The sequence below is a fragment of the Chinchilla lanigera genome, unplaced genomic scaffold (assembly GCF_000276665.1).
Source record: "Chinchilla lanigera isolate Chin_1 unplaced genomic scaffold, ChiLan1.0 scaffold00017, whole genome shotgun sequence".
NCBI lineage: Eukaryota > Metazoa > Chordata > Mammalia > Rodentia > Chinchillidae > Chinchilla > Chinchilla lanigera.
In genome coordinates, this window is record NW_004955418.1 from 2156162 (window position 1) to 2174674 (window position 18513).

Consider the following 18513-nt stretch of genomic DNA (forward strand, 5'->3'; position numbering starts at 1 on the left):
TCAGTTTCCTGGGTAGCTGGCACTACAGGCACATACCACTACACCCAGCTAAACTGGCCTTTTTTCCCTCCATCCGCAGGCCCTACCTCTTTTTTGTTTCTTTTTGAGACAAAATCTTGCTGCTAAGTCACAGAATTGCCCAGGTTGGGCTTGATTTGCAATTCTTTTGCGTCAGCCTCTCAGAGGCTGGGATTACAGGGGTGTACTCCCGCACCTGGCTGCTGGATTCCTTACTGGCTTACATGGGCTTCAGCACGTGATTTAACCCTCCCCACCTCCCCCACACCACCCCCCAGCCAGGCTCCCGGCTGAGACGAGGTTTCGGGTGCGCACGTGCATGTGTGCACCCTGTACCCCGGGCCGCCAGATGGTGCTTCTGTAATTGTCACCCGTTCACTCCTGGGCCCCACCTATCTCTTTATGGCTCTGCATTTTGTCCTCTGCACAGCTCGAAGCTAGGTAGACAGAGGCAGTGCCTTTTCCTCTGCGGCTCACAGCTCGGCGGTCCGGCCCAGCAGTCTCAGCTGCTCTGCGCCCGCTCGCCCCAATCCTCAGCGCTCCTGTGCCCCTGCCTTGTCTCTAGGTGACTACGAGCTGGATGTCTCCCCGTACGAGGACACGGTGACCAGCAAGCCCTGGAAGATGCACCTCAGCAAGCTGAACATGCTCAGACCAGGTGCCAAGGGCCGGGCGGGCGGGTGAAGGGAGAGCCACCGGAAAACAGCAGCAGCAGGCGCTTGAGGGGGGCCCATTAGGACGCCCCGGCCCCCAGAAAGGGTCAGGCAGGCGTGGCAGCAGTCTCAGAAAAATGTGCTGAAATGGAGCGGTAATGCTCAGTCTAGGCAGCCGGGAAAGTAGATTATTTTTTTTTTTTCCCCTAAAGACTAGAAAATTGCTTGTTTCCAGCAGTTCTAATGGAATGGGTGAGGTGTTGGGCAGAGTAAATAGGGTGAGTGTGACAGGGTGGGGAGCCATTGGGCTGGCAAGAACTTTGATGCGTGGTTTTTTTCAGAGTAGGGCAGTGAGTTCATTAAGAAAGCAACACACAATTTTTTAAAAAATACCTGAGTTTCATTGTATAGTCAGTTCTATCTATTAGAATTAGAACTTTGAGGAAAAACCAGAGATTTAGTCGGGCGTGGTGGTGCACGCCTGGAATCCCAACTCCTCAGAGGCTGAAGCAGGAGGATCGCTGAAAGTTGAAGTTCAGCATTGGCTACATAGTGAGTTCAAGGCTAATCTGCACTACAGTGTGAGACTCTGTCTCAAATAACAAAACATAAAACAATCAAGACTAGGACGGGCCTTGTTCAGTCAGAGCTTCGCCAGGGCCACCGGGAAGCCTAGCTGCAGCTACAGTGTAGCGAGAGGACGGCCTGGTGACGCAGTGCCCCTCTCCCCACAGACTCGGACATCTGCCTCAAGTTCGCGATGCTATGCACCCTCCACGACAAGTGCGACCGGCTGCGCAGGGCCTATGGGGAGGCGTGCTCTGGGACGCACTGCCAGCGGCACGTGTGCCTGCAGCAGCTGCGCGCCTTCTTCGAGAGGGCGGAGGAGCCGCACGTGCAGGGCCTGCTGCTGTGCCCGTGCGCGCCCACCGACCGCGGCTGCGGGGAGCGCAGGCGCAACACCATCGCGCCCGCCTGCGCGCTGCCCTCGGCGGCCCCCAACTGTCTGGACCTGCACGGCCTCTGTGTGGGCGACCCGCTGTGCAGGTGGGCCATGCGGCCACAGGGTGGGAGGGGCGAGGCTTGCGCTTCTCCGGGCCACCTTCTCCATGGTTTGGCTCTAAGACTCGGGGATCGCTGAACCCACCAGCTGTTTCGACTTGGATATTTTGGAAAAATTTAAAAAAAAAAAAAGTATGTATTTTGGCCTGGCAGATGGCACACACCTATAATTCCAGCACTGTGGGTGGCTGAGGCAGGAAGATCACACATTCGAGGTCAACCTGGCATTTTAGCCATTAAACAAGACCCTGGCTCAAAATAGATAAAAATTTTTAAAAGAGTGCAAGGTCCTGAGTTCAATTCCTGATACCAAAAAAAAAAAAAAAAGAAAAGAAAGAAATAGGGCTGGGGAGATAGCTCAGTGCAAAGGCAAAGTACCTTCCTCCAGCACCCCCACCCCAAGTAAACAAAAACTTTCAGCCTAGGTGGTGCTGCATGCCTGTGATCCCAGCACTCTGAGAGGCTGAGGCAGGAGGATTCCCATAAGTTCAAGGCCAGCATGGGCTACATAGTTCAAGACCAGCCTAAACCACAAAGTGAGACCTTGCGGCCCCACCCCCACCCCCACCCCCCAAAAAAACCAAAAAACTTTCAGAAGTCTATCGTGGTGGCCCACACCTGTAATCCCAGCCCTTGGGAGGCTGACCCAGGAAGACTGTTGAGAGTTCGAGGCCAGCCTGCACTACATATTGAGACCCTGTCTCAAAAAAAACAAACAAAAAACCTTCAGAAAATATAAAAATATGTATAGATATCACTCAACATTTCCTTACCTGGGTATAATTTACCATATTTTGCTGAGCATTTACTGCTAGTCCTTTTTCTATTCAGATAACAAAAGTAGACATTCTGAGGATATATTTGTGTCTTTCTGTTGTTTTCTGAGACAGGGTCTCACTGTGCAGCCCAGGCTGGCCTTGAACTCACAGTGATACTCAGCTCAGCCTCCCAAGTGCTGGGATTGCAGGCATGTGCCACCAGGCCCTGCTATGTCCTGATTTGTTTCCTTTTCACTTTGGTACAGTGCTAAGACAGGCTTTAAAATGTGTTAGCTTTCTGCTGCTGTGACAAAACACCTGAGCAGCTTCAAGCAGGCGTGGTCTATTCAGTTGTGGTTAACTGGCTGCATTGCTTGCATTTATTTATGTATTTATTTATGTATTTTTGTTTTTTTGAGGCTGGGTCTCACTATGTAGTCCAGGCTGGCCTCTAACATCCAGTAATCCTCCTGCCTCAGCCTCCCAGGTGCTGGGATGACAGGTGTGTGCCACCACGTGTGGCTTCCATTGCTTTTAGGCCTGTGGTGAGGTAGACATTCTGGTGGAAGCGTGCGGCAAGAGGACCTGCTCACCTCATGGCAACTAGGAAACGGAGAACGAGAGACCCCAGAAGAGGTTGGGGACAGGGTTCACTCCCTTCAAGTCGGCCCCACTTGCTATTTCTGTCACCTCCTAAGACTAGCCCAGAACTGGAGCTCACAGGGTGAATCCTCCAGTGAAGCCAGAATCTTCCAAAATCCCATCAGGAACTATGCCTTCAGCACAGGGGATGGGGGGTGGGGTGGGGGCATTTGGATCCAGCCACATTATGGAGTCCAATGGATGTGGATTTCAGTCCTGGGCTTGTGTAGTATTGAGCACATCACTGAGACTAACGTTCAGCTTAGTTGTCTGCAAAAACTGGGATAATGATATAGATCCCATGGGATTCTGGGCGGAATTAAATTACTTGTGTAGATTGCTTAGCTTACTGGGGCAGAGTAAGTGCTCAGTAAATGGTGGTACTTATTTTGTAATTTATTGTCCCTTAAGAACTTGATTTTTTGCCAGGCATGGTGTCACACACCTGTAATCCCAGCACTCAGGAGGCTGAGGCAGGAGGATCCTTGCAAGTTTGAGGCCAGCCTGGGCTACAAAGTGAGCTCAAGGCCACCCTGAACTGCATATCAAGACCCTGTCTCAGACAAAAAAAAAAAAACTTGATTTTTTGCTGGGGATAATGGCACAGGCCTGTAATCCCAGCTATACCCTTGATTTGAGTTTCATTTACTATATTTTCTAGAGCTGAGAATCAAACCCAGGGCCTCATACATGCTAGATATGTACTATACCACTGAGCTATAACCGAACCCCAAGATCTTTTTTTGTTGTTCTTTAAAACAGGGTCTTCTGGCTCACACCAGTAATCCCAGCACTCGGGAGGCTGAGGCAGGAGGATCGTTGTGAGTTCAAGACCAGCCTAGGCTACAAAGTGAGCTCAAGGCTGAATTGCATAGCGAGACCCTGTCCCCAAAAGACCAAAAAACAAACAACTACAACAACAAGAAAAAGACAGGGTCTCAATATGTAGTTCAGGCTGGCCTTGAACTCACTATGAACCAAATGCTGGCCTCAAACTCATGGTGATCCTCCTGCCTCAGCCTGCCAAGTGGTGGGATAACAGGTGTGGATCATCATCCCCAGCAATTTTGCTCTTTAAATGCCTGCATTATGTTCCACTGATGGATACCCCACACTTCACTTAACCATTCTAATATTGGATATTTAGGTTGTTTTCTTTATTGCTCTAAATAATGCTACAATAATTTGCAATATCACTCTTATTCCTTTTCATTTTTCTTTTCCCAGTACTAGGGATTAAACCCAAGGAATGTCTTGCCACTTATTTATTATTTAGGTCCTTTTTTTCAGTGCTAGAGATAGAACCCAGAGCTTTGTGCATGCTAGGCAGGTGCTCTCCCACTGAGCTACATCCCCAACTATTTCTGATCTTTTAAGACAGGATCTCTTTACGTAGTCCAGCTGGCCTTGAACTCACTGTGTAGTCGAGGCTGGCCTTGGATTTACAGTGATCCTCCTGCTTCAGCCTCCTGAGTAATGGGATTAGGAGTGCACCACCATGCCTGGTGTTCTCTATTTAGTAGTCAAGGAAGCAGGTGCAAGGAGCTGCCTGCCATCTCCTAACTAGGGATTGTGGAGCCCAGGTTCAGAGAGATGTGTGCAGGGTGGTGACGGTACATTTGATTGTGATGGGCGGCTTCACCGAGAAGCAGGCCCTGGGCTGGGTGCTGAAGGACGGAGAGGAGTTGGCACAAAAATGGGCAGCGAGGGTGATGGCTGCAGGCCACATCTTCACTGGGGACTCTTGAGATTTCCCTTCTTCCAGATCCCGCCTGGCAGATTTCCAGACCCACTGCCACCCCAGGGACATCCTGGGGACTTGTGCGACAGAGCAGTCCCGATGTCTGCGCGCGTACCTGGGGCTGATCGGTAAGGCTCCGCGTGCAGGGGGCAGGAGGAGGACCGCGCTGGGGGACTGAGTGCTGGGGTGCTGAGGCCCTGCCACGGCGGGGACAGGGCGGGAGCTGAAGTCAGAGTTTGCCCGGACCCTGACAGCCCCTTCTGCTCTCCACCCACAGGCACTGCCATGACCCCCAACTTTGTCAGCAGCATCAACACCAGCGTGGCCTTGAGCTGCACCTGCCGAGGCAGCGGCAACCTGCAGGAGGAGTGCGAGCAGCTGCAGAGGTCCTTCTCCCACAACCCCTGCCTCGGTGTGTGAGCCTCCTTCTGGGCTGCCCGCCTCCTTCATCCCCGCGGCCCTCTTCATGGCCCAGGCTGCCATCTTCCCGGTCTAGGGCTTTCCTCCTCTTCAGCTCCCTGAGTGGCCCCCACGCTGCCTGTTCAACCTGCCTGGGCTCAGGAACAGCTCCAGCTTGAGGAGTGAGCAAGTGAGCAGAAGGAGGCAGTATCCTCTCCCAACTCCCACCTGCCTGCTCCTCTCCACACCCCAAGCGCCCCCCTTTTCCTGTCCTGGGAGACTTAGAAATCTCCTGGCGAGCAGCTGTGGTGACACATGCCTGTGATTCAGTCATGTAGGAGGCTGAGGCAGGGGGATCACTGCAAGTGTGAGCCAGCCTGGGCTACATAGGGAGACCCTGTCTCAAAAAAATCTATTGCCACCATACCCTTCTAATCTGTCTTCTGCCCTCTGTTCAGTGGAGACCATTACAGCTAAGATGCGTGTCCACAAGCAACTCTTCTTCCCGGACGCAGTAGCCCCTGTCTTTCCTGTGATGGAACACCAGGTAGCGCCTCCTCTGTAACTGTGCCAGCTGGGGAAACCCCAACCAAATAGACAAGGGATGGGGGCGGGTAAGGGGGTCACTTCCTGTTTCTACAAATACTAGGGATGACTAAGGGACTCCTCAGGGGAAGGGCCAGTCTCAGAGGCTGAGGAGTTGAAGAACAGAGATGGTTTCCTAAGCTGACTTTGTTCCATTTCTTCCACAGAATAAAAACCCTGCTCTGAGGCCACAGCCCTGGGTGCCCTTTCTTTTCTCCTGCTCACTTCCCTTGGTTCTGTGCTGCAGCCTCTGGTAGCCAGACTTCCCCGGGGACCACTTTCACTCTACAGCAGCCAGCCTGGCTTGCAGCCTTCGAGGGGTGTGGCGAGGACAGCGCCTGGGAGGAGGTGCACACACAGTATGGCCAGCTCACCGCCTGGCACCCTGTCCTGGGCATCTGGTCAGCTCCAGACGAGGCCGTGGGAGAGGCCTGGGACCTCCGGATCTGGACTGGCTGGCTCTCCTTCCTTCACCCTTACCCTGCTTCACATTCAGGCTTCCCCTCCTTAAGACTTGGGGACCACCATTTAAGCATTTCTTCTGAGGGTGAGCAGCTCTGCCAAGGTCTCTCCCAATGCCTCTCCCCTGCCCACCAGGGTGGCCCAAGTCTCACACTTGAGTCATTCTCTGGAGCAGACTGTAGGCTGGCAAGGCTGGGAGTTGTAAGGCAGCCTAGCAAGACTTCCCTTGTGCCCCACGCCCTCCTGTGAACAGAGGATGGGAACTCACTGCCTCCGCTGCTCTGCCTGAGTCCCACAGGTCACTGGGGCATCAGAAGCAGAAATCTTTGGGCCTTGCTTGCTTTCTTCTTCTGTTCAAATTCACCCTGAGTTCTTGGATCATAATTAAACATTTTGACCTAAGTCTCTGCTCTTTTCCCATTTTCTCAGATTGTGAATTTTTGTAGAGTTAAGGGTGTTACAGACACAAGGACGGAGTTCAGGTAATGGAGAGACATAGCCACCCCACCACCAACTGCTCTGCGACTTCACACAAGTCCCTCCACCTCTGTGTGCGTTTTGTGGATTGGGAAGAAAGCATTGCATCAGTGGGCCGTAGACCTGGTGTCCGCATAGCTCTGGTCGTTTCTGGGATCTGCCAAGGCATCCAGGGGCATTTACTGAGCACCTGCTCATGTTACTGATCTGCTCCAGTCCATAATGGGGGCCAGAGGAAAGCAGAGGCTGCAGGGAACTTGGAACCCTATCAGAATAATGAAAACACCCATCCAGGCAAAGTAGTTGGAAGAACATATTGATAGATGCTAGGCGTGCTGGCATTTACCTTCAATCCCAGCTTCTTGGGGGGCTGAGGCAGGAAAATCTCAAGTTTTGGGCCATCTGAGGCAATTTAACAAGACCCTGTCTCAAAATAAAATTGCTAAAAGGGCTGGACGGCTAGGTGTGTGGTGCATGCCTATAATCTCAGCACTCAGGAAGTTCAGGCAGGATTGCTGCAGGTTCAAGGGGAGCTTGGGCTACATAGTGAGTTCAAGACCAGTCTGAACTACAAAGCAAGATCCTGTCTCAGTAAAATTAAAATAAAATAGCTGGGATATAGCCCAGTGGTAGAGCCTGTTTCTAGCATGAGCTAGGCCCTAGATTCAAAACAACTATTGAAAAAAAATGCATATGTAGAGCTGTGGGTATTTGTGTATTATTAATTCACTCTCTTATCAATAAGCATCTGATAAGTGCTGGGTGCTGAAGGTTCTGAGGTTATTAGACTCAGATCCTAGTCTCAAATCTTTCATACGTCAGTGCAGGGAAATAGACAAGACAGCCAATAAAAGCACTACCACATGATAATGCTGCACTAATGATAAAAACACCCCTCATTTATTTAGCCTCTACCTACATGTGCTGTGTACTCCTTGCATCTACTCTTTGCAAGAACACAAGTTAATCTTCCAGTAACACCTGACCATCCATCATGAGCTGTAAGATCTTGGGTTTGACCTCTCTGAACTTTGGTATTCACATATGTGACCTACACAAACACAGGACCCACCTCAGCAGGGGGCAATGAGTCATGTCAAAGCATTTTTCCTGGGGCTGGGGATTTAGCTCAGCGGCAAAGCACCTGCCTAGCAAGCTCAAGGTCGTGAGTTCAATTCCTGGTACCAGAAGAAAAACAAAAAACAACAACAACAAAGCATTGTTCCTGACAGAGCTCAAAAAACTGAACGGTAATGGTCTATCACTTTTGTAGTGAATTTGGACAGTATAATCCTCAAGAAGAGACTGACGGGAATATAGCTCAGTGGCACAAGCACCTGCCTGGCAAGTGTAAGGTCCTGAGTTTGATTCCCGGTACAAAAAAAAAAAAGAATTCCTTGTCTCTAATCCTCAAGAAAAGAGCAAAATCTTTAAAATCCCAATCCCACTATGAGAATCTTAGGGCGTGTTTAATTTTACACAAGTGGGGTGTTAGATTTTCATCACTGTGACAAAATACCTGATGTAATCTAAAAGGAGGAAATTTTTCTGTCTCTTTGAGCAGGGGTCTGTCTAGCTATATAGTTCAGGCTGCCCTTGAACTCACAGTGATCCTCCTGTCTCAGCCTGCTGAGTTCTGGGATTACAGCTGTCCACCACCATGCCCAGCAAGGAAGAAAGAATTTAGTTCATGGTTTCAGAGGTCTCAGTCCATGGTCTGTTGGTTCCATTCCTGTGGGCTGAGCTGAAGTTCTATACATGGAGGGAGGGTTACAGAAGCAACTGTGCACACCTCATGTCAGCCAGGAAGCAGAGAAAGACAGCCAGAGAGGAACGGGAGGGAATAAAACATGCTCTTCAAGTCAAGCTCCTGTGACCTGCTTCACCCACTCAGGTCCCGCATCCTAACAAGTCCACTGAGCTAGGAAATCATGGACTGAGGAATCCACTGATGAAGTTAGACTTGTGACTGCACCACTTCCCCAAAACCACCTCTGAACACTGCTCAGTTGTCTTTCTGTTGCTCAGGACACAGTAGCATACTTTGGGTAAGTTCTAAAGAGGAGTCCGTAGCAAGATTCTGTCTTAAAAAAAAAGTGGGTTCTTTTTTTGTTGTTTGTTTTTGAGACACAGTCTCACTATGTAGTACAGGCCGGCCTTGAATTAGCAGCAATCCTCCTGCCTCAGTCTCCCAAGTGCTGGGATTATAGGGGTGCTCCACCACACCTAGCTCAAAAAAAAAGAAAAGAGGTTTATCTTGTTACCTTGGATCATGATTCTGGTCCAAGGCTGAGGGGATGCATCTGGTGATGGTCTTGTTGGCACCATCCCACAGTAGAGGAAGGTATCACAAAGCAAAAGAGACCAAGTGCACAAGTGTTTAGCTTAGAAAACCACCAGGATTCAATCATAGGGCTCCACCCTGATGACCTTATCTAATCATAATCACCTCCCCAAACCTAAAACGGCATTTTTTTTTTTTTTTTTTTTTTTTTTGAGACAGGGTCTTGCTCTGCAGTCCAGGCTGGTCTCCAGCTTACTATGTGGCCCAGGCTGGCCTGAAACTTGCAGTGATTCTCCCGTTTCAGCCGCCTGAATGCTAAAATTACAGATGTGCATCACTATGCCTGGAAAAGCTGCCTCTCTTTTCTTTCTATCCTTCCTTTTTTTTTTTTAGAGAGAGGGTCTTGCTCTGTAATTCAGGGTGGTCTTGAGCTCACCACAAGCCTCCTGCTTCAGCCTCCTGAGTGCTGGGATTACAGTCCTGTGCTACCATACCTGGCACAGGCCAAATTTATAAACACCAAAATGGAATTAAATTTCCAGTCTTAAAATAACCCCCGGGGCCGGGGATTTAGCTCAGCGGCACAGCGCCTGCCTGGCAAGCTCGAGGTCTTGAGTTCAATTCCTGGTACCAGGGGAAAATAAAAAACAACTAAAATAACCCCCAACCTGAGTCTCCACAGGGACAAACCATATTTTCTGAGCCGAGATGAAGGCGGTTAGGGAAGCCACTGGGGAGAGGCACTGTGTAAGAGCAGCGGGAGTGGCGGGTGGGGCAGGCCCACCTCTGCAGCGTTCTGCGTTGCACCCAGCCCCAGCCTCCTCGGAAGTTCCAGGGGGCACCCGGCCCACTTCCTCCCCCACCCCTGCCAGGAAGACCCCAGCGGTCAAGGGCCCTGCCTTGGCCGTGGCTCCATTAGCCTGGGACTGGGGTGTGAACAATACAGTCATCCTCGCTAAGTGCTTGAATTAAACTAATAGTCCTCTGCGCCAGCTCTGAAGAAGGTCCAAATTCCTGGTAAGCAACCAGACCACGCTCCCAGCCCGGGCCAAGAGCCAAGATCAGGGTGCGGGGCAGTGGCTGGGCGACCCCTGTTAACAGTCTCCGGCTGGCTGGGATGGTGAGTGCTGCTGGACCAACTTCTGGGGAACCAGGCGGCAAGGGCCCACAGCAGCCCTGAAGAATGCTCACTGTCCAGGTGGAGCAGGCGGCTTTTTAAATAACTGTCTCCAGCCGGGCGTGGTGGCGCACGCCTGTAATCCCAGCACTTGGGAGGCTGAGGCAGGAGGATCGTTGCAAGTTTGAGACCAGCCTGGGCTACAAAGTGAGCTCAAGGCCAGCCTGAATTGCATAGTAGGACTCTGTCTCAAAAAGACAAAAAAAGAAAAAAAAAAAAAACAAAGAAAAACTCTCCAAATTCACCCATTCAATCGTTCATTTATTCAGCAAACCTTTAGCAAGCACTTGCCCTGTGCCTATCCTGCAGTATTTTTTAGAAAAGACACGCTCTTCCTGCCCATTTATTAGTAACCATGCCAAGTAAGAAACAGCCCAGGATTCTGGCAACTGGACCCCAAGTTGGGCAGTGAGAACTCTTCACTTACCTTGGTGGATTTTTCTTTTTAGATTTTTGAGACAGCAGCTCACTGTGTAGCCCAGGCTGGCTTTGAATTAGCAGCCATCTTCCTGCCTCAGCTTCCTGAGTGCTGGGATTATAGGTGTGTATCCCGATGCCTGGGTTAAACCCGGCATTTTGTTTACCTGTCTGAGCCCGTGTTTTCTCTTCTACAGTGGAGGTGCCGATAGAATACATGATCTAGAGGTCGCATTTTTTGTTTTGCAATTGTATTTCTAACAAATCCAGCTCAGCAATTAATGTCAGCCCAAAAAATAAAAACTTAGCTGGCAATGCCAAATACCAATTTTAATAGTTTTTGTTGGCAAGTTTTGAACTTCCTATTTCTATAGATGCTTGTAAGCGCCAGTCATTTCTACTTATATTTAATTTAGATAATAGCAAAAATATTTAAAAGCGATTCACAGTCGTTCTGAGGACTGGAGATTATTCTAACACTTAGCACAGCACCCGATACAGGATGAACAGTCAGTAAATAGCAGCAGCCATTACTGCTAGGAGGACCTCTTCAGGTAGCACACATTCTGTTCTCTATCCTGGAGCAGCGTAGGGTGACAGTGCCAACGCCCTTTTCAACTGTGGGTTGAATTCTGAGTGGATCACTGGGCATGGTGCACGCCTGTAATCCTAGCACTCAGAAGAAGGCTGAGGCAGGAGCATCACTTCAAGTTTGAGGATAGCCTGGGCTACACAGTGAGATGCTGACAAAAAAAAAAAAAGAAAGAAAGAAAGCTCAGAGACTTGTTATTCAAAATCTGACCTCCAGGATGGAAGCCAGAGTCCTGACTCTGTAGCACAGGCCTTGAGGGACTTTGGCCAAGTCCTGAAGGCAGAGAAAGCATCTCAGTCAGTGGCCTTTTAAATGCAAGCAAAGGAAGCATTGGAATGACTTTGTGAAAGAATCCAACCATCATGCAACCCACCCTGGGGAGTGCAGCCAGGCCTGAGTGAAGCCAGCTTGGGGAGACAGAGCCAGTGTTGAGCCCTCGTCTCAGGCCACCTACTCCATCCCCTCTGCAGACCTGCTTCCTCCACAGCCCACGGCCCCTGAACCTCCCATCTGCATCTCCAACCAAGTTTACAGACCCAGGAAACCTGGTGATCCGAGCTCAGGTTCTAGGTTGGCTCTTCAGGACGGAGGACCCATCCCAGGCCGATGGGCTAGGCAAAAGACACAGCTATATAATCACTGACATCATCACCAGGTCCCGACCTGTCAGTGGGGGCGGTGGGCTCAGAAGGACCTTCAAAAGCATGGACTCTTGTCACAGAACAGGGTGAATTGTGACCATCACTGAGGTCTGGTTTTGCTTTTCCTGTGGTTTCCTTTGCAGCCCAGAGTACCCTCTCTGTGTTTCACCTTGGCACCAGCTCTGAGTCAGAACCACCCTGGGAGCTCGATTCGAGGGGAGCCAGCGTTCATTTTGCGATTCTGGGGCTTAGACCGAGGCTGTACACACACTGCTGAGCCACAAGCCCAGCCGGAATGGAGGGCGTCCTGGCCACAAAAGGAGGCTTTGCTGCTGTGGGGCTTGCTGGATTTCTGGTGCTGCCAGTGGCAGAGTAAGGCAAAGTGCAGGGATGAGAATAGAGCACCCTCAAATGTGCCATTCTGACATTAAGGTTATTTTGAGCTAAAGGCGACTGAGAATCAGCAGAAACAAAAGAGTTCTCTGCCCTCCTGTTACCTGAGAGCTGGGTACAAATCTGCCCTGGAGGAAGGTGCCCTCTCTGTACTTGACAGAGAAATACGCCTTTTTTTTTGTTTTTGTTTTTTTGCTTTTGTTTTTGTTTTGAGGCAGGTTCTTGCCGTGTTACTTAGGCTGGCCTTGAACATCTGGGTTCAAGCAACGCTCCTGCTTCAGCTTCCCAAGTAGCCTGGGCTAGAGGTGCACACAGCCACATGCAGAGGAAAGTGACTCTTATATCAGCAATGAGATGTGGACATCTACATGAGCTGCATAACTGACTATCTCATCTAGCACGCGTGGTCTCCTAGTTCTTCAGTATCTTTGCTGGTTACTTCACCACCAGTTACTGTCCTTTGACACTCAGCTCCTCTTTCTTTTGCTAATAAGCTACAAAACCTCAAAGCCAAACTGTCTCTTTGCATTTCACATTTTTCTATAAGCGTCTGTGTATATCAATATTAATAAAAATTGTGTGCTTTTTCTTCTGTTAACTTGTCTTTTGTTAGTTTAATTTGCAAGACTCCGTGTACTAATCCTAACAGGGAAGAGGAGAAGGGTTTTTTCCCCCACAACAAAAGCATTATACTTTCCTTAGCTGGTAACGTCTATCTTCCACTGTAGCCCATCTAACAGTCAGGCGTTCGTCATCATGCCTCTCAGGATCGCTGCTTCCTAGAAATTGCAGCCTCTCTGCTTCTCTTTGAAGGAAGACTTTTCACATCTGGAACCTGAGAGCTTTTTTCCGATAAAATTCCACAATTGTCTGTTTGTTTTGTTTTATTTTTCTGAGACAGTCTCACTGTGTAGTTCAGCTCGGCCTTGAACTCACTATGTAGCCTAGGCTGGCCTCAAACTCATGGCAATCCCCCTGCATCAGCCTCCCGAGTGCTGAGACTGCAGGTGTGCATCACCATGCCCAGCTCCACCTTTGGTTACTGAGCTGGTCAAAGCCTTATCTGAAGTACTGTGGCTGGGAGCAGGAGCGGAAGAGAGCCAGACGCAATGGTGACAACAAGCATTTATTGGGAGTTCGGTGTGTACAAGGCACTAATGCTAATGGCTTCATAAGCATTATCTCATTTAATTTTCATAATTATCCTATTTTATTTTTCCAGTTTTACAAGGAGGCTGAGTGAGGCCAAGCAACTTGTTCGAGATTAGGGGACTATAGCTGGGCTCACACCTGCACCAGCACTCAGGAGGCTGAGGCAGGAGGATTGCCATAAATTTAAGGTCTGCTTGGAATACATAGTAAGACCTTGTCTCAAAAAACAAACAAAGCAAAACAAAAAATTATAGACTTACCAACTGGCTGATCCAGGGATCAAGTCTCAATCTCCATGACTCCCAGGCATAATCTCTGGCCCACACTACATTTGTCCAATGTTGGGGTGCAACCCCCAATCCTATTACAGTAGAGGTTAAGATCTGGGGTTGGGGGCAGAGGCAACTCTTTGAGGCTGCAGGGACGCTTTCCCGGAAAAGCAGCTCTTTGGGTCAGGCCTAGACAATGAATGGGATTGATCAGGCAGAAGTGGGGGATGGGCACCCCGAGATCAGAGCGACAAAAGCAGAGGCCCGAAAGGTCAGGGATGGCTGGGGGAGAACAAGCAGTCTGCTGTGCCTGGGGTTCTGTGAGCAGACGTCCCGGGGCCCCCTGCCACTCATCTCTCACCCCACGGTCCGGGGTAGGGACCCTTGGGGTCACACCATTCTCAGGGTGACCAGCATATGAGCCAGGTCCTGCAGAACAGGAGGGGACCTGGAACACTGGTGTGCAGAATCCTGACCCGGCACGGTTGGCGCTCCCCGCCATGCGGAGCTCCATGGCCCCTTAACCTGACAGTGACATCCGGGGCCTGGGGTCAGGGTGCGTTGGCGACGGGATGAAATGAGTCTGTGTCTGTGCAGGGAACAGTGACAAGCAGAGAGTCCATTCGCCACGGAAGGGCGCCTCAAATGCACCACACACACACACACACACACACACACACACACACACACACACACACACGGTCACCACCCCTCCTCCAGCCCTCAGCTGCATTGAGGGCATTGGTCCCAGCGGCTGGGTCTTCACAGACTTAATTGGCTTTGGGTTTATTTCTGCAAAACACCAACTGTGGGCTGGGCAAGGCAGACAGCAGGTTGGCACATGACAGTCATGGTGGTGCACACCTATAATCCCAGCATGCAAAAGGCTGAGGCAGGAGGATTGCTTTGAGTTGGAGGGCAGCCTGGACTACATAGTGAGTTCAAGGCCAATCTGAGTTACACAGCAAGATCATGTCTCAAAAGAATGAAAAATTACATTACATTAAATTAAAAAGACAAGTTATGAACCAGTGCTTGTAATGCTAGCACTTTGGGAAGCTGAAACAAGAGGACTGCAAGTTTAAGCCTTACCCAGACAATCCAGCAAGAGCCTATCTCAAAAGAAAGAGGGGGACTGGGATATAATTCAATGGTAGAGCACCCCTTGGCTTGATTTCAGTATCTCTTTCTCTCTCAAATACACACATCCGTGAGCACAAACACACAATTCTCTTGCTGGGCATGGTGGCGCACACCTGTAAACTCAGCACTCAGGAGGCGGAGGCAGAAGAATTAGAGTGAGTTCGAGGCCAGCCTAGGGTACACAGTGGTTAAAGGCCATCCTGAACTGCATAATGAGACTATCTTAAACACACACACACACACAATCGGTTCGCAGATTTAATTCTTTTTCATGATTCTGGTTGCAAACATAATTGGACGAGATCTGAGTCAAATTTTCCCAAAAGGTCACCATTGACCCTAACCACTGAATTTGATTCGGTTCTCATCCAAGTCAGTTTGCGATCAGAATCATGGCAAGAGTCAAGTTCATGAACCAAGGTACCACTGTATATATGTTTTTAATATTTTTCTTTGTCTCAAATGCACAGCTGGAGATATAGCTCAGCGGTACAGCACCTGCCTGGCAAGCATGAGGCTGTGAGTTCAATTCCCAGTACAAAAAAAAAACCAGAACCCAATTTAAAGTTCCACAAAGTCGTGTAAAGGCAGGCACTATTAACCCATTGTACAAAAGGGAAAAACAGATATCTAGAGGGTAAATCCTGCCCAAAGTCCCAAAACCAATCACTGGCAGGTGGATTTGCAGCAGGTTCTGTGTTTTCTGTGAAAGTGTATGTTTGCAGGGTGTAGTGATACACGTCAGTAATCCCAGCTACTTGGGAGGCTGAGTCTGGAAGATCTCAAGTTTGAGGTTAGCCTATCCAGTTTAGTAAGACCTTGTCTAAAAAAAAAGTGCATGTGTTAGAGGGCTCTGAGACACCTGAGGAGGGGCAGGTAACTCAGCACGATGGGATCACTTAGCCTTCACAGAGGAGGCAACACAGAGGCTGTCACAGGGTAGACAGCCTCAATGGGCAGAGATGGGCAATACAACTGTTTCTTAGGAAGGGAGGGAGGATGGCCTGGGAGATAAACTGATTGGATATTAGGAGGCTGGCTCACCCCGCTCCAACCAAAAAACAAAGACAACCCCCAAAAAACCCAAAATTAAAACAAAGACAAAAACAAAATTAAAAGGTGGGCATGCTGGCGCACGCCTGTAATCCCAGCACTTGGGAGGTGGAGGCAGGAGGATCGCTGAGTTTTAAACCAGCCTAGGCTACATAGCGAGTCCAAGGCCAGCTTGAACTACATAGCAAGACCCTGTCTCAAAAACAAACAAAAATTTAAAAAAACAAAAAGCCAACCTCCCTCAAGGAGGGTGGCACTAGAAAACTTGTCTCATTTCCCAACTTCGCCCCAGGCAGATTCTGCCTATGCCCCTTTATAGCCCTACCACAAATTCCCCTTGTCTCCTAACAGAGACCACCTGACTCCAGTGCCTCCCCAGTTTGGGGGAGACAGGAGGATCTGTGAGGAAGGAGCCTAGAAATGACTCCTGGATCGAATACACTCCATTCAGAAAGTGCTTGTCAACCGTCTCAAGGAACACAGTCCTCGGGGTGTTCAAGGAAGCATACTGTAGTGTGAAGAATACAGTGAAGCCAGCCACAGCGGTGCACACCTGTAATCCCAGCACTTCGGAGGCCCAGGCAAGAGGACTACCATGAGTTCGAGGCCAGCCTAGACTGCATAGTCAGACTACATAGCCAGACCCTGTCTCAAAACACAAAACAGGGCCAAGATATAGCTCAGCGTCATAAGCACCTGCCTGGCAAGTTCAAGGCCCTGAGTTTGATTCCCAGTACCAAAAAACAAAAACAAAACTCCATGAGCCTGTTAAATCTCAGTTGGGGAAAAAAAAATCTCAGTTGGACACTTGAATTGCTACTTCATTTTATTTTTAAAATTATGTATTTATTTTTTTGAGACAGGGTCTTGCTGTGTAGTTCAGGCTGGCCTTGAACTCACTTTGTAGCCCAGGCTGGCCTCAAACTTGCTATGATCCTCCTGCCTCAGCTTCCAGAGTGCTAAGATTACAGGCTTGAGCTACTATGTCCAACAAGGTTTTAGTTATGAAAGGTCTTAAAGTAGGAAAAGAAGTACATTCTGTAGGGTGAGCGCAGGTCGCTGAAAGAATTTACAGTGGACTAGTTTACTTTTATTTGGTACTGGTTTGTTTTGTTTTGTTTTGTTTTTTTGGCTTTTTGAAACAGGGTCTCACTATGCAGTTCAAACTGGCGTTGAGCTCACTTTGTAGCCCAGGCTGGTCTCAAACTCGCAACGATCATCCTGCCTCAGCCTCCCGAGTGCTGGGATTACAGGTGTGTGCCACCATGCCCAGCTACTTCTTTTTGGTACTGGAAATTGAACTCAGGGGCTCGTGCTTGCCAGGCAGGTACTGTTTGGCTGAACTACACCCCAAGCCCTATTTTGGGGGGATTTTTGAGACAAAATCTTACCCTGTAACTCAGGTGGTCCTTGAATTCATTACAGGGTTATCATCTGTTTTATTTTTAATGTGTTTGTTCAATCCTGCCTCATCCCAAAGACATTTGAGGTGATTTATAAAACTGCATATAAACTGGGCGCGGTGGCCCATGTCTGTAATCCCAGCACTCAGGGAGGCTGAGGCAGGAAGACTGACATGAGTTCGAGGCCAGCCGGGACTACACAGCAAGACCATGTCTCAAAAAAAAAAAAAAAAAAAAAAAAGCGCACAATAAGCTGGATGTGTTGGCACACACGTGATCCCACCTACTTGAGAGCCGAGGTGAGAAAATCAACAGTTCAAGCTCAGCCTGGGCAACACAGCCCACTAAGAAAATAAACAAAAAACAGTGCAATAGAATGACGGTGAAGGCATGAAACCAGTGAAGAGAGACGCAAGGGAAAGCAGTGGAGGCTGGATCATTTCAGTGACCTTAATGCGTTTGAGAAGATCCTGCCCCATCATCGCTGTTTCCACAAACCCCAGTGGCTCATGCCTGCAGAGAGCAGGGTTTAGAAAGTGCACCATGAACAAAGGTAAAGATAGTATGCGCATTTTCTCTTACAAATGCAACTGCGCTTAGCTCCTGCGCTGGCTAAGAGAAGGACAGACAGACAGACGGACAGAGCGACAGAGACTGACCTTGTAAAGTATGCAAAGTACACAGTCTGGGACCCCGGTGCCTTTGTTTGGTGAGAGACCACAGAGCAGCTGCTCCGCTTTGTCTGGTGATCAAGGAATTACAGGACGTGACACCCGAAAGCCACGACTGTCATCCCACCACTTGGGAGGCCAGCCTGGGCGCCATGGCAAAACCCTGTCTCAAAAAACCGAAAAGTGACCACTTGGCTGAAACGGGCACCCAGGGAAGGTGCGGCCAGGGAGAAGAAACACAGATTCGGGCTGGGCAAGTCACCCTGCGCACTGACTGGATGCTCATTCCGCGCCGGCTACTCCGCTAAGCACTTCCCAGAGACACTGGACACCGGCCAGGGTGGCCTGGGGCCGGCGCAGACGCGGAGCTGGAGGCGCTGCCTAGGGGGCCCGCGGCCGGGTCGCTGCGGTTTCCTGCACCCGCCCGGCCCCGCTGTCCACTGCCTGTCTCCAGGGCCGGCAGAAATCCGATCCGCCGGCCGACGCGGGCTCGGCCCCGCGCCGGCCCACGGTGCGGCCCG

At 49.8% G+C, this 18513-nt stretch overlaps 1 protein-coding gene across 1 annotated transcript in view; it reads left to right on the top strand.

Moving 5' to 3' along the window:
* The window catches only part of Gfra3 (GDNF family receptor alpha 3), a gene marked incomplete at its 5' end in the record, with an annotated part of 9997 nt that extends 3275 nt beyond the window's left edge, over positions 1-6722 (top strand). The window contains 6 exon segments of the mRNA XM_013512867.1: positions 584-676; positions 1406-1718; positions 4899-5002; positions 5152-5286; positions 5732-5820; positions 6026-6722. Coding sequence (XP_013368321.1) covers positions 584-676; positions 1406-1718; positions 4899-5002; positions 5152-5286; positions 5732-5820; positions 6026-6115 — 824 coding nt within the window.
* Between the last annotated feature and the right edge of the window lie 11791 nt (positions 6723-18513).